Here is a 12,206-nt window from a genome sequence, read left to right on the forward strand (position 1 = left end):
TCTTGTGCTATCTGTCAGCTTTGCCATGATTCTGAGGACCCTGAGTCAGAGTGCAACATGTGTCTCTGAGAACACATCAAAACCAATGATAAAACTACTGTATCGTTGCAAGAAGAAATGAAAGCAAGTAATAACATTATCGCTCTCCTTTTCAGAATGGACCGACCAACACTTGAGGTCTTTCACTACAAGGACAAGGAGCAATCATCACTCCTCCTCTTGCAACTTAACAGACTGAGACAAGAGAGGCTCTTCACTGATGTGCTCCTCCGTTCAGACAACAAGGAGATCCCCTGCCACCGGAATGTCCTGGTGTCCAGCAGCCCTTATTTCAGGGCCATGTTCTGTAATAACTTTAAAGAGAGCCACCAGGCCAGTATAGAAATGAAGGGAATCACCTCAGCTGTACTAAGTGACATTGTTGACTATGTTTACACAGGCCTCATCAGTATCACCATGGAGATGGTGTTGCCTCTGATGCAGGCGGCGTCCATGTTGCAATATGGCCGCCTCTTTGAGGCATGCTCCACCTTCCTGCAGGAGCAGCTGAGTCCTGACAACTGTCTGAGTATGATCCGTCTGTCCGAGATCCTGCACTGCGGCAGCCTGAGGGACAAGGCCAAGGAGATGGCGGTGCGGAGCTTCTCCGACGTGGCCACCTCCGAGGACCTCTGTGAGCTGTCGTTACCCGAGCTGATGGGTTACCTGGAGGACGACCGCCTCTGTGCCGAGGAGGAGCAGGTGTTCGAGACCCTCCTGGCTTGGATCCACCACGACCCGTTCTCCCGACGAGGCGCCATCCACGACCTGTTCAAGAAGGTGCGTCTGCGCTATATCCACCCCACCTACCTGTTCCAGTTCATCGCCAACGACCCTCTGGTCCAGTCCTCCAACATCTGCACGGAGATCATCGAGTCGGTGCGCCGCCTCCTGTTCTCTGTCAGCACCAAGTGCGAGGGCGATCTGAAGCCGCTGTGGGTGACCCCGCGCCGCTACACCTGCCGCGAGACCCTGGTGCTGGTGGGCGGCCGTAAGAACAACGAGCAGACGTCCCGGGAGGCCCTCCTGTTCGACGAGAGGACGCAGCGGTGGCAGTGGCTCGCCAAGCTGCCCATCCGCCTCTACAAGCCCTCCTACGTCTGCATCCACAGTATCCTCTACGTGCTGGGGGGCCTCACCATGAACACCAAGGAGAGCGTGGTGAGCACCACCGTCTATACGCTGTCACTGAAGACCAACCAGTGGAGGACGGCCGAGCCCATGCTGGAGCCCCGCTTCGCCCACCAGAGCGTCTCCTACCTGCACTTCATCTTTGTTCTCGGAGGCATCGGCCCTGAGAAGCAAGTGTGTGATACGGTGGAGAGGTATAATAGTATGTTCAACCTATGGGAGGCCATGGCTCCGATGCCCACAGCTGTGCTGCACCCGGCGGTGGCTGCCAACGACCAAAGGATCTACGTGTTCGGGGGAGAGGACTCCATGCAGAATCCAGTCAGAATGATTCAGGTATTCAGAATCCGTTATAGACTGCACATTTCTGAGATACACACAGTGTAATACTGTGAGGAAAGATTAACATACTGTCCCTCTGTTTTTAGGTGTATCACATTGCCAGGAATTTGTGGTCCAAGGTGGAGACCAGAACAGTGAAGAATGTGTGTGCTCCGGCCGCTGTCATTGATGACAAAATCTACATTGTGGGAGGTGGGCCAAAATGACGTGATGGATATAACACGGAAATATAAGAATACAGTACAGCACATGAAATATATTATAGATATGTTTTCATATCAAGACAAACATGATTAGACTGATAATATTTCAACCTTTACTGACAATAACAAGCCAGTAGCTTTTTCCTTAATTCCCTATTGTCATTTTGTCCTGTTTCAGGATACACAAGGAGAATGATAGCTTATGACACTAAAGCCAACAAGTTCATCAAGTGTGAGAACATGAAGGAGAGGAGAATGCACCACGCTGCCACCGTGATCAACAACAAACTCTACATAACCGGGGGCCGCTGCATCAACGGCCATGACATCATAGAGGACTCTGATAGCTTTGAGTGCTATGACCCAAAGACAGATGTCTGGTTCTCCAAGGGGACACTCCCGTACAAACTGTTCGACCATGGTTCTCTGTCCATGATATGTGTCTCCAACAAGCCAAACCCTCCCTGAGTGCTGCTCTCCCAATCGAAGAAGTATTGGAAATGCATTTCCAAAATGCATTTGCTGCTTGTGTGCCGAGACAGGCTGCTCAGAAGTCCTCGATGTCCTTCACTGTCCTTCACTGTCCTTCCTATTCACATTCTAAATACGTTCACCAATGGACAAGAGTATTTCCAGCATGACTTAGATTAAAATGAGATTGTACTTCTTATGGAAGCCACGGGGCAGTGTGTTGTGTTATCTAATTAAAGGACATAGTTGTAGATATGATGACAATGATGTTTGGCTACAAGCCTAAGCATGTTGCCAACACAGTTTGGTTTTCAGGAGACCAGTGCCTTATTATTATGTCTTATCAATTACAAACCCATGCTATAGGCCTACCATGCAAGTGAGACAGTAACCTTGTTACTATGCTTATTTTCATTGCAAACACATAGAGTGTGCCAGCATGATTCATTGCCTGTTATTTGAGAACATTTAACATTTATTAAAAACATTCCTCTGAAGTGACATTGATGGAATAGCTGATTTTATAATACGCTTTTATGCAGCCCACTACTCAAAACAAGAAGTATTAAAAACACAACAGCATTAATCAAAATAATTGCATATGCATATATTATGTATGCCAATCATGTTATAATTTGAAAAGTGATCAGTATGCTTAGTCTAATTCTCTAATACCAGCTGATGTTATCTGGTAATTAAATCCGTACTTTGAAGTGTAAATCGTTTGTTAGTGTCGCAAACCGAAATGATTGCTATTAGTCCAGTCAATCTGTGGTTTAACCCAGGGGAAATTGCAATAGTAATCATTCAAGTTTTTTTATGATCCCTAGGGACAACCAAATAACATATTAAAAGTCTTAGTCTTAATATTTATTGGATCAAGGTAAATTCAGGGGTCGAAAATGTGGTTTTTTGTGCCAGGCGCAACACAGCCAGTTAATAGGATAAAAAAATTAACTAATAGATATCACCATGAAACTTCCCCAGTTAATCACTTACATTAAGACTACTATTTTTTGTATTACAAGTTTTCTGAAATATTATGTTTAAATATGCAAATTAGGCATTATCTAATGAAATATGTGCTAATTTGCATAACATTCAAGATCAGAAATCTGAACATTGGATAAAGCCAGGTTAAAAATTATTGTTTCATCTTGTTGTCATATTAGAGTCACGGTCCTCTATAACAGGGAATTTGGAACGTTCCATGGCCATCAATTGTTCGGATATTATGGTCAGCATTATCAGCAACATATTGTATGAAGTGCCCAGGTGTGAGTCCACATACCTCAAGTTTCTCAGCTACTGCAGCACTTCTTTCATACATCTGTACCTCTGGATATGAACAGCCAAACCCAAGGTGATACAGACTGTCAACTAGAAATTTTGATGCAAAGTGGTGATGCATTTGTACACCAACCCCAAGCTGAAGTGGTGGAAGTAGAGCTCTTGGTCTGGTAGCTTGCATCATGGCTTGGCCGATGGAACAAACTTTTAATTCCTTTTCTTTCCCAACAAATAGTGTGCGCAGGAAGAGTTGCAGAGACTGTGGAACATAGCAGTGTCTTCATCACTGATGACATTTCTAGACTTGTTGGATAGGAACTATTTCCCTGCACAACAGACCTAATGTCAGATTTCAAGACTTCTGCTGCAGCCATAATAAGCCTCTCCTTGTCATTATCATTGCTCTTGGATCCTTCAAAAAAGTCATGGAGAATTGCTGAAGCCGTCCTTCGGGATGTCACCACATTCTGTTTTCCTTTTACCTCACTGAGCAAAATGTCACAACCAAAGTGACTCTGAAGTTGTTCTTTCATGTGGCGAAAGCTGTATGGCTCCTCATCATCTCCTAAGTAGTCCTTCATCCTGATGATGAGGTCATTTATTGTCGTCTGCTCCTCATCACTATGGCGCAGATAGTCTGCCACTTTCAAAAAAGCATCACCACGAGAAAGGGACCGGGGCCTCCCAGATTTACGCCTTTTTGAGCCATCTTGAAAACACTTGGGAACTTGTCTTCCAGTTCTGAAGCTGCCGTTGCAAGACTTGTGGTATACTGTGTCAGCAGCGTGAAGGTCATTCACATATAGCAATCTTCCTCTCACTATATCAGACCAATGGTCCGAACGCTTAGTGCAACATTCAGTAAGTAATTTGGTCTGGAAGTCTTTGGTCCTGACAGGAATCAGTTTGAACTCTTTTAACTTGCCTGAATATCTGTCATGCACCCCACAAAACAAACAGTGATCTTTGTATGAAAATGAGGGGCCAGATGATCTGCGCTTACAACCAACTACCCCTGCTTCAATATCTTGCTGCTGTTTCTTCTGTTTTTCTATGTCCTGTGGGTTGGTAAATTTCCTCCGGCATTCTACATGAACCACTTGGCCAGGGACTACGGTTATGCCTACATTGCATTGTTCATTGGCTCTGACAATACCATCACTTCCCTTCTGGGTTAACTTGACAGTCGGCACGTCATCAGATGTTTGGTTCCCACAGAATACACACTCATCCGTCTCCATCTGGAACAAAGTTATTAAACAAGGCACACTTTTAACACTGGACGAGGTATACACCAACATCAAACGTGCTTACAAGGCTAGTCCGCTAGCTCATCTAGGCATGTCTGACCATGTGTCAATCCTCCTGATCCCAGCATACACTACCATGGGGAAAAGTGCTCCCATCACCACTAAGACTGTCAGAACCTGGCCAGAAGGGTCCGCTCCACTGCAGATCTGCCTAAATGACACCCCATGGCAGGAATATGAGCATGAGGACCTGGAACAGTACACGTCGTCGGTTCTGAACCACATAGTGAACTGCACCAACTCAGTCACCGTGGACAAACGGGTCCGGGTCTACCCCAACACGAAGCCATGGATGACTGGGAAGGTCCAAAAACTGATCAACGAGAGGGACAACGCCTTCTTCGCAGGGAAGAGCACATCGCTGTACAGCACCACCAGGGCTAACCTAAAGCGCGGAATCAAAGCGGCCAAGGCAGACCACAGAGAGAAGATTGAGGAATGCTTCCTGAGCAACGACTCCAGGCGGATGTGGCAGGGGGTTCAGCACATGACAAACTTCAGAGCCAACAGGCTCACAGCCGCAGAGGACGACCCCCTGCTGGCGGGAAAGCTGAACACCTTCTACGCCCGGTTCGACGAGGGGCGAACGGAGGTAACCACAACACAAACATCACTCTCTCCAGCTCTCAGCAGCCTCACCCTCACAGAGCATGAAGTGAGACGCGTGCTGAAGCCGGTGGACCCCAGGAAAGCCTCGGGGCCGGATGGCGTCCTGGGACGGGTGCTGAGGGACTGCGCCGACCAGCTGGCCGGGGTTTTCACCAACATCTTCAACTAGTCCCTGTCCCAGGCCACCATCCCACCCTGCCTGAAAACCTTAACTATCATCCCAGTCCCGAAGAAAAGCACGGTGAGCTGCCTAAACGACTACCGCCCGGTGGCACTCACACCAATCATCATGAAGTGCTTCGAGAAACTAGTCCGGGCCCACATACTCACACGCCTCCCGCCCAACCTGGATCCATACCAGTTCGCCTACAGAGCCCACAGGTCCACAGAGGACGCCATCGCGACGACTCTCCACGCCACTCTATCCCACCTGGAGAGGGGAAACAGCTACGCGAGACTGCTCTTTGTGGACTTCAGCTCCGCCTTCAACACCATCCTCCCAGACAGGCTAGTGACCAAACTACTAGACCTGGGTCTATCACACTCTATATGTGCATGGATCAAGGACTTCCTGACCGACCGCCCCCAGAGGGTGCGGGTGGGCCCCCACACCTCCACAGCCCTCAGACTCAGCACTGGGTCCCCCCAGGGCTGCGTGCTAAGCCCCATCCTCTACAACCTCTACACCTACGACTTCACCCCCGTCCACCCCAGCAACTCCATCGTAAAGTTTGCAGACGACACCACCGTGGTGGGATGCATCTCGGGGGGGGACGAGGCGGCGTACAGGGATGAGGTAGAGCAACTGAGCAAGCTGTGCAAGGTTAACAACCTGCTGCTGAACAAGTCAAAGACCCAGGAAATCATCGTAGACTTCAGGAGGAAAAAGTCCGAGATCCAGCCCCTGCTCATCGACGGAGAGAGCGTGGAGAGAGTCTCAACCCTCCGATTCCTGGGGATGCACATGCGGGATGACCTGACCTGGAAGGACAACACAAAAGCCACCATCAAGAAGGCACAACAGCGGCTATACATCCTGAGAGTCCTCAGGAAGGAACACAGCAAGCAGGAGATACTGGTGACCTTCTACCGCGGCGCAGTGGAGAGCATCCTCACCTACGGCATCTGCAACTGGTTCTCCAGCTGCACAACCGCGGAGAGAAATGCGCTACAGAGAGTCGTGAGAACAGCACAGAAGATCACCGGCGCCCCCCTCCCCTCTCTGGAAGAGCTGTACAACACACGCTGTCTCAGGAAGGCCTCCAAGATCTCCAGGGACCCAACCCACCCTGGGTACGAACACTTTACCCGGCTGCCCTCGAAAAGGCGGTTCAGGACCTTGGCCGCAAGGACAAACAGACTGAAGAACAGCTTCTACCACAGGGCCGTCCACACGCACCCGGCGTTCGCGGTTACTGAAACCGTGCTTTCTTGAGAACTCCGGCCAGGGTGAACTTTTGTAGAAACTCCGGTTTCAGCGGAGAGGTGTATACGAGAAAACCGGGGTTTTCGGCTTGAACGTCAATTGTGCGACATCTATGACGTCAGAATATATGCGCCATTAGGCATTAGGCATTAGGCTACTTGTAAACAAAGAAGAAGAAGCAGAAGAAGAAGAGGCTACATGTGCTAAGATGGACGTAAGGAAGATCCTGCTGATTTTAAACATGCTAACAGGAGTAGTTTCTTGTATGCAGAATAAAATCCAGTTAATCGCCGAGTTACTGGAGCAACAGAGGCACCGGAATATGCAACGGAGAATGCTGCTAGAACCAGCAGTCTTCTTTTAAAGTAACATAAACAAACTGTACAATAAAAATGTAAAAATGTAAAATAAGTCTCTTGTTATTTACAAGGTAATATTAATTGAGCTGCCTTTTCAGTAAAAAAAAAAAACTTAAAGGTGTAGGCCTACATACAACATTGGTTACATGGTTACACTACACACTTACACGCGGTTTTGTGTGGATGGTGTTTTTTTATAACTGTGATTGTGTGGACGCGTTACAAAAAAAACGGTGTAGTGTGGACAAGGCCTAGCTAGCAGCGTTTGTTGTGGTTTCATCAGTGACTTTTCTCCCATTCTGTGTTTGAGGTGCACCAACATTCAAATACTCGTGTCGTCTTCAATTGCTGTCCGATTTCAATGTGTGACACATCATTTGAAAGCTTACAATCTGTATTTTCAGAATATGTAAAAAAACTGAAAGTGTATGTTGGCAACTGATTGATGAAAATATTGTCTGGCGTCACATTTGGCAAATAAGTGGGTGTTGGGGTAGTTGTACCCCTAATACAGGTATAAGACTTAAGAATATCCTCTGAAAAAGTGTTTTATTGGAAAGATTGACCCCCAAAACATAGGAAAAGACACCAAATATGTTGGATAGGTATACATAGGCCCTCCAATATTAACACCATTTTACCCAGATGGCGTCACTCAAAAACATTGTTTAACCTCTTTTGACCTTGAAAAAAGTATGATCCAATAAATTAATTAATTAAGACTTTTAGTATATGATGCAGGAGGGTATTAGGAACAATAAAAACTATGAAACATTACTATTGCAATTTCTCCTGGGTTGGGCCTTTTTTTTAGTTAGATTGACTGGACTATATGCATCCCACATGTGAAGCTCAAGATAGTTGATCTATGTATCAATGTCAAAATATTGTTTTTTTATATTTGTGTTTTTTGTATATTTATTGGTTAATAAAAGACAAGTTCAGCCACAAAGTGTGGCAATATAAGTCAGTGTTAACTTTCAAATGTACTTCCCTGACTCCCTGAGCAGAGCTTAGTCAAATGACACCAGATGCAATCTGAGAAGCACATGTGTGTCTCGTGTGATGCCTGTATGAACCTGATCAAGCACGGACACACATGAGCCGTACAAGCCCAGGCAAACTCCAGGGGACTTCTTTCATGAGAAAACATGAGCCATCCATGTACCATGGATAGGCATCTCATACACGAGGCTGAGAGGAGGGTTGCATAGTGCTGATCTCCAAAATCAGCACATACACATGATAACCAACATTTCAGTGTCTCAATGCTTGGTTCACCCTGAGGTACACTATAGAAAATACAACAGTGTCTATCATTTTATAAATGCATACATTAATCATTATCTAAGATACACTATTGAGGCTGGGTACCGTACGAAACTTGTTCTCAACAACTGGGGAGAATTCCATCAACCTTGCTAAAGGGAAATCTAGATTTCCCCCAGGCTTATTTAGATTTTCTCGCAAGACATCAAAAATAAGCCTGGATTTTACTTTAGTGACGTTGATGGAATACCCCCCCTGCTTTACAAACTACGTAATATCAGAGCTAATTGACGTGGAGTAAACACTGTATAAGCGTGGCTAATACAGCACTTATTATTATGAGGACTGAGTCTGAACATTCCGTGCCAAAGGTTGCACCCACCTTTTCAACAAGCAAATGGAGGGTGAGGCTGAGTGGGGGTGGGTGGGTTAGGGGTGGGTTAGGGGTGGGTTGGGGGTTTTGGAAACTATAGGTGATCCCATGTTATTTTGGGACGCAAACAAGGGGGGAACATTACACCACTTGAATCATGTGGCCCAATAGGTTGTTGCTGCTCTGGCTGGGAGCGCCTAGCCGAGGCCACCACCACCAACTGAACTGTTTCACAACCAACACGACCTGAACCTGAGCGAATGATGAAACCTGCCTCGGAGGGAGAGGGACAGCAACAGGTGGCCGGCCAGTTGTCGCCTGACGGTCACAACAGAAACAGACAGCGACAGATAGAGAAATATGACAGTACTGTTATCAATGCTATGGTCAATTATTGACAGAGGCTATCAACAATAACTTGTTGTTTTGCCATCCATTTATTATATGGGGATGTTTGGACATTGCAATACCAATCTTATGTTGTGTGATTTATGTTTCCTGTCGGAAATATTTACCTCATGAATCTCTAGGAAAGCCCCGTGAGCCAAGCACTACGCATTACTTGGGAAAATGTATTTTGGGAGGAAGAACAAATGTCACATGTCGCAGAATATAGTTACAAGATATTGAGGTCAATAGTTTCACAGTACAGATAGTTTCATAGTATGAACAGTCCAAAAATGATTACAGGTAAATGAGAAGCACAACAGGGTAGAGGGAATTGATTGTGTTAACTTATTGCTAGACTAAACAGATATGATTCACAATCAAATCCTGCAAGACAGCTGAATAAATGGTTGTCCAAAGAGTTTTTGAAGCTGACGTCATCAGCCTATTTCCCACACAGCTACTAACCGCTTGTTGGACCAGGGACTTTCCAAAATGCATCATTTAGCCCCCTCTGCAAATAGCTTTCAATGGACCCCAGGGTTGTTGGCATCAAATTAGACCAAAGACCCATTACAAATGCATTGTATCAGGGCTCTATGTCTTTGTGCTCCAGATGAATCTCAGAATTTCTTTTATTACATCCAATCCAATTTTGACACAACAGTAGAAATCTTTGGCTTCAACATTGGCATTGCAGCAAGATACAAATCCGGTCTTGTTTATGTTTTTATGAGGTGTAAGTGTGCCCTTTGACCTTTCCTGCGTGTCAGGACAATCCATTGGATGACCAGACATGAGTGATGCACCTGCTCTGGGGCTCCAGTTACTCTGCATCTGGGTTGGGGTGTAGAGGGTGGCAGTGATGGGACTGCACAGCAGCCGTCAGCCAGTCTGGTCACACAACACCCACAGTCACACAGTCTAGTGAACCTGAATGAAGATGTACTTTACAGAGCAGCACATGAAGCACACTTTATACAGGACAAACAAACACATACACGAGCATGCACACACACGCACGCACGCACACACACACACTATATATATATATATATATACTGTATGCATTACACACAGAAACCAACGATATCCCAAAAAATAAATCTGCTGTTTAGTCTTTAAAGTTAAGTTCTGTGCAGTTTCAGTGTTAGGGTTAGGGTTAGATGAAGCAGTTTCAGTGTTAGGGTTAGGGTTAGATGAAGCAGTTGAGTGTTAGGGTTAGATGAAACTGTTTCAGTGTTAGGGTTAGGGTTAGATTTTTTTTAACAACACATAACAATGACAATACAGAACAAGAAAGGAAGGGAGGGAAAAAAGAAAGAAAACAAAAAAGAAAAGGGGTAGTGTAGCAGACAAGTCACAGCCAAATAGTAGAAATACAACACAATCCGGATTGGGGTAAATGGAAAATCAAATCACAGAGCAGTCAGGTTGGTCAAGTTCAATGAATAAGCCTTCCACGCATCAACTGTACTGGGCCTTGCTTTGTTCAATCTGGCCGTTGTGCACTCAAGATTCACAATCCTCTGTAAAGAGTAAAACCAAAAAGTGTTCATACTGAAATCAGGTGTCATCCAATGTTGAAGAATAGTTTTTTTTGCAGAGCTGAAACCAGCAAATAGCATTTTCTTTTGCGTAATACTTAAATCAAAATCAGAGTCATCATTGAGCAAACATAAACATGGATTAGGAACATAGTCAATCTTAAATAACTTGGACATTACAGAATTGACATGGTTCCAAAAATTTGCCACGACTGGACACTCCCAGAACATATGGAGAAATGAACCCGGTGTGGGGGTAGTGCAGAATTGACAGTAGTAGTTGGGTTGTAGTTTCATTAAGTATCTTCTATATGGTGTAGCATAGGCCCTGTGGATGACTTTAAAATGAATTAACTGATGAGCTAAGTTTTTGGAGGTTGAATTGAGATTAGACCATATTGTGTCCCAGTTTGGGTGGAAATCCAATTCACCAAGCTCTCGGCTCCATAAAGCCTCAACCGCAAGTGGTTTTTTAATTGCGTCCACTAGATTGCGATATATTCTGGATACACAGCCACGAGAGGTTAGGGTATGTTCAATCCAGGCTATCATGGGGTGAGTTGGAAGTGGGGAGCGCCAAGGCACTCCATAGGCCTTGAGTGAGGACCTCAGCTGTAGATAGACAAAATATGATGACGCTGGAAGGACAAACTTAGTTTGGAGGTGCTGAAATGAAACTAGGCCATCATTGTCATACAGGTCTCTGAGAGTATTTACACCCCGAGATCTCCATGTTTGCTGGGTGAATGGTCGGTTACCCGACATCAAGTTTAGGTTATTCCATAAAGGAGTGGAGGAACAGAATCACAAGGAACCTCCCATGATTTTCTCAGACGCTTTCCACACCTTAAGGGCGTTATAGGGTTAGGGTTAGATGAAGCAGTTTCAGTGTTAGGGTTAGATGAAACAGTTTCAGTGTTAGGGTTAGGGTTAGATGAAACAGTTTCAGTGTTAGGGTTAGGGTTAGATGAAGCTGTTTCAGTGTTAGGGTTAGATGAAGCAGTTTCAGTGTTAGGGTTAGATGAAACAGTTTCAGTGTTAGGGTTAGGGTTAGATGAGTATAACACTCACAGAGCTTACAGTAGGCCTACCCTGTAAACATCTATTAATCATGAGGGAAGACTATTGTACTGTAAGTGCGTTTCAGTACTTGGTATCTCTGATTAAATAATGGGTTCATTGTTTTGTCATAGATTAGACAGCCAACTGATGTATTATAGTGAGCACATTGTTTGCCTGTAACACACAGAAGCATTGTATCTTCATTACACACATAAGGAAGGGAATTTAACATATGAACTGTGCTAAGGTTCAGTTTAAAGATTGTAAGAGGAAAATGTGACAGATTGATCCACTTTATGATGCAACTGTGGAAGCACTGTACCTATAGGAAATCTTAGGATATGTGAATATGTGAATACATGAATACAAAAATGTCAGTATGCATAGA

The 12,206-nt window shown here is 45.2% G+C and overlaps 1 protein-coding gene across 1 annotated transcript; it reads left to right on the forward strand.

Annotated features, from left to right (window-relative positions):
• Positions 1-156: 156 nt before the first annotated feature.
• LOC308166365 (kelch-like protein 38) lies at positions 157-2,183 on the forward strand (the record flags this gene model as incomplete). Its single annotated transcript, XM_080540643.1, has 3 exons — positions 157-1,506; positions 1,599-1,704; positions 1,894-2,183. The coding sequence occupies 3 exons, from the start codon at positions 157-159 to the stop codon at positions 2,181-2,183; spliced, it is 1,746 nt and encodes a 581-aa protein (XP_080396769.1).
• Positions 2,184-12,206: the final 10,023 nt, after the last annotated feature.

The sequence above is a fragment of the Nansenia antarctica genome (assembly GCF_963989245.1).
Source record: "Nansenia antarctica genome assembly, chromosome: 10".
Classification (NCBI taxonomy): Eukaryota; Metazoa; Chordata; class Actinopteri; order Argentiniformes; family Microstomatidae; genus Nansenia; species Nansenia antarctica.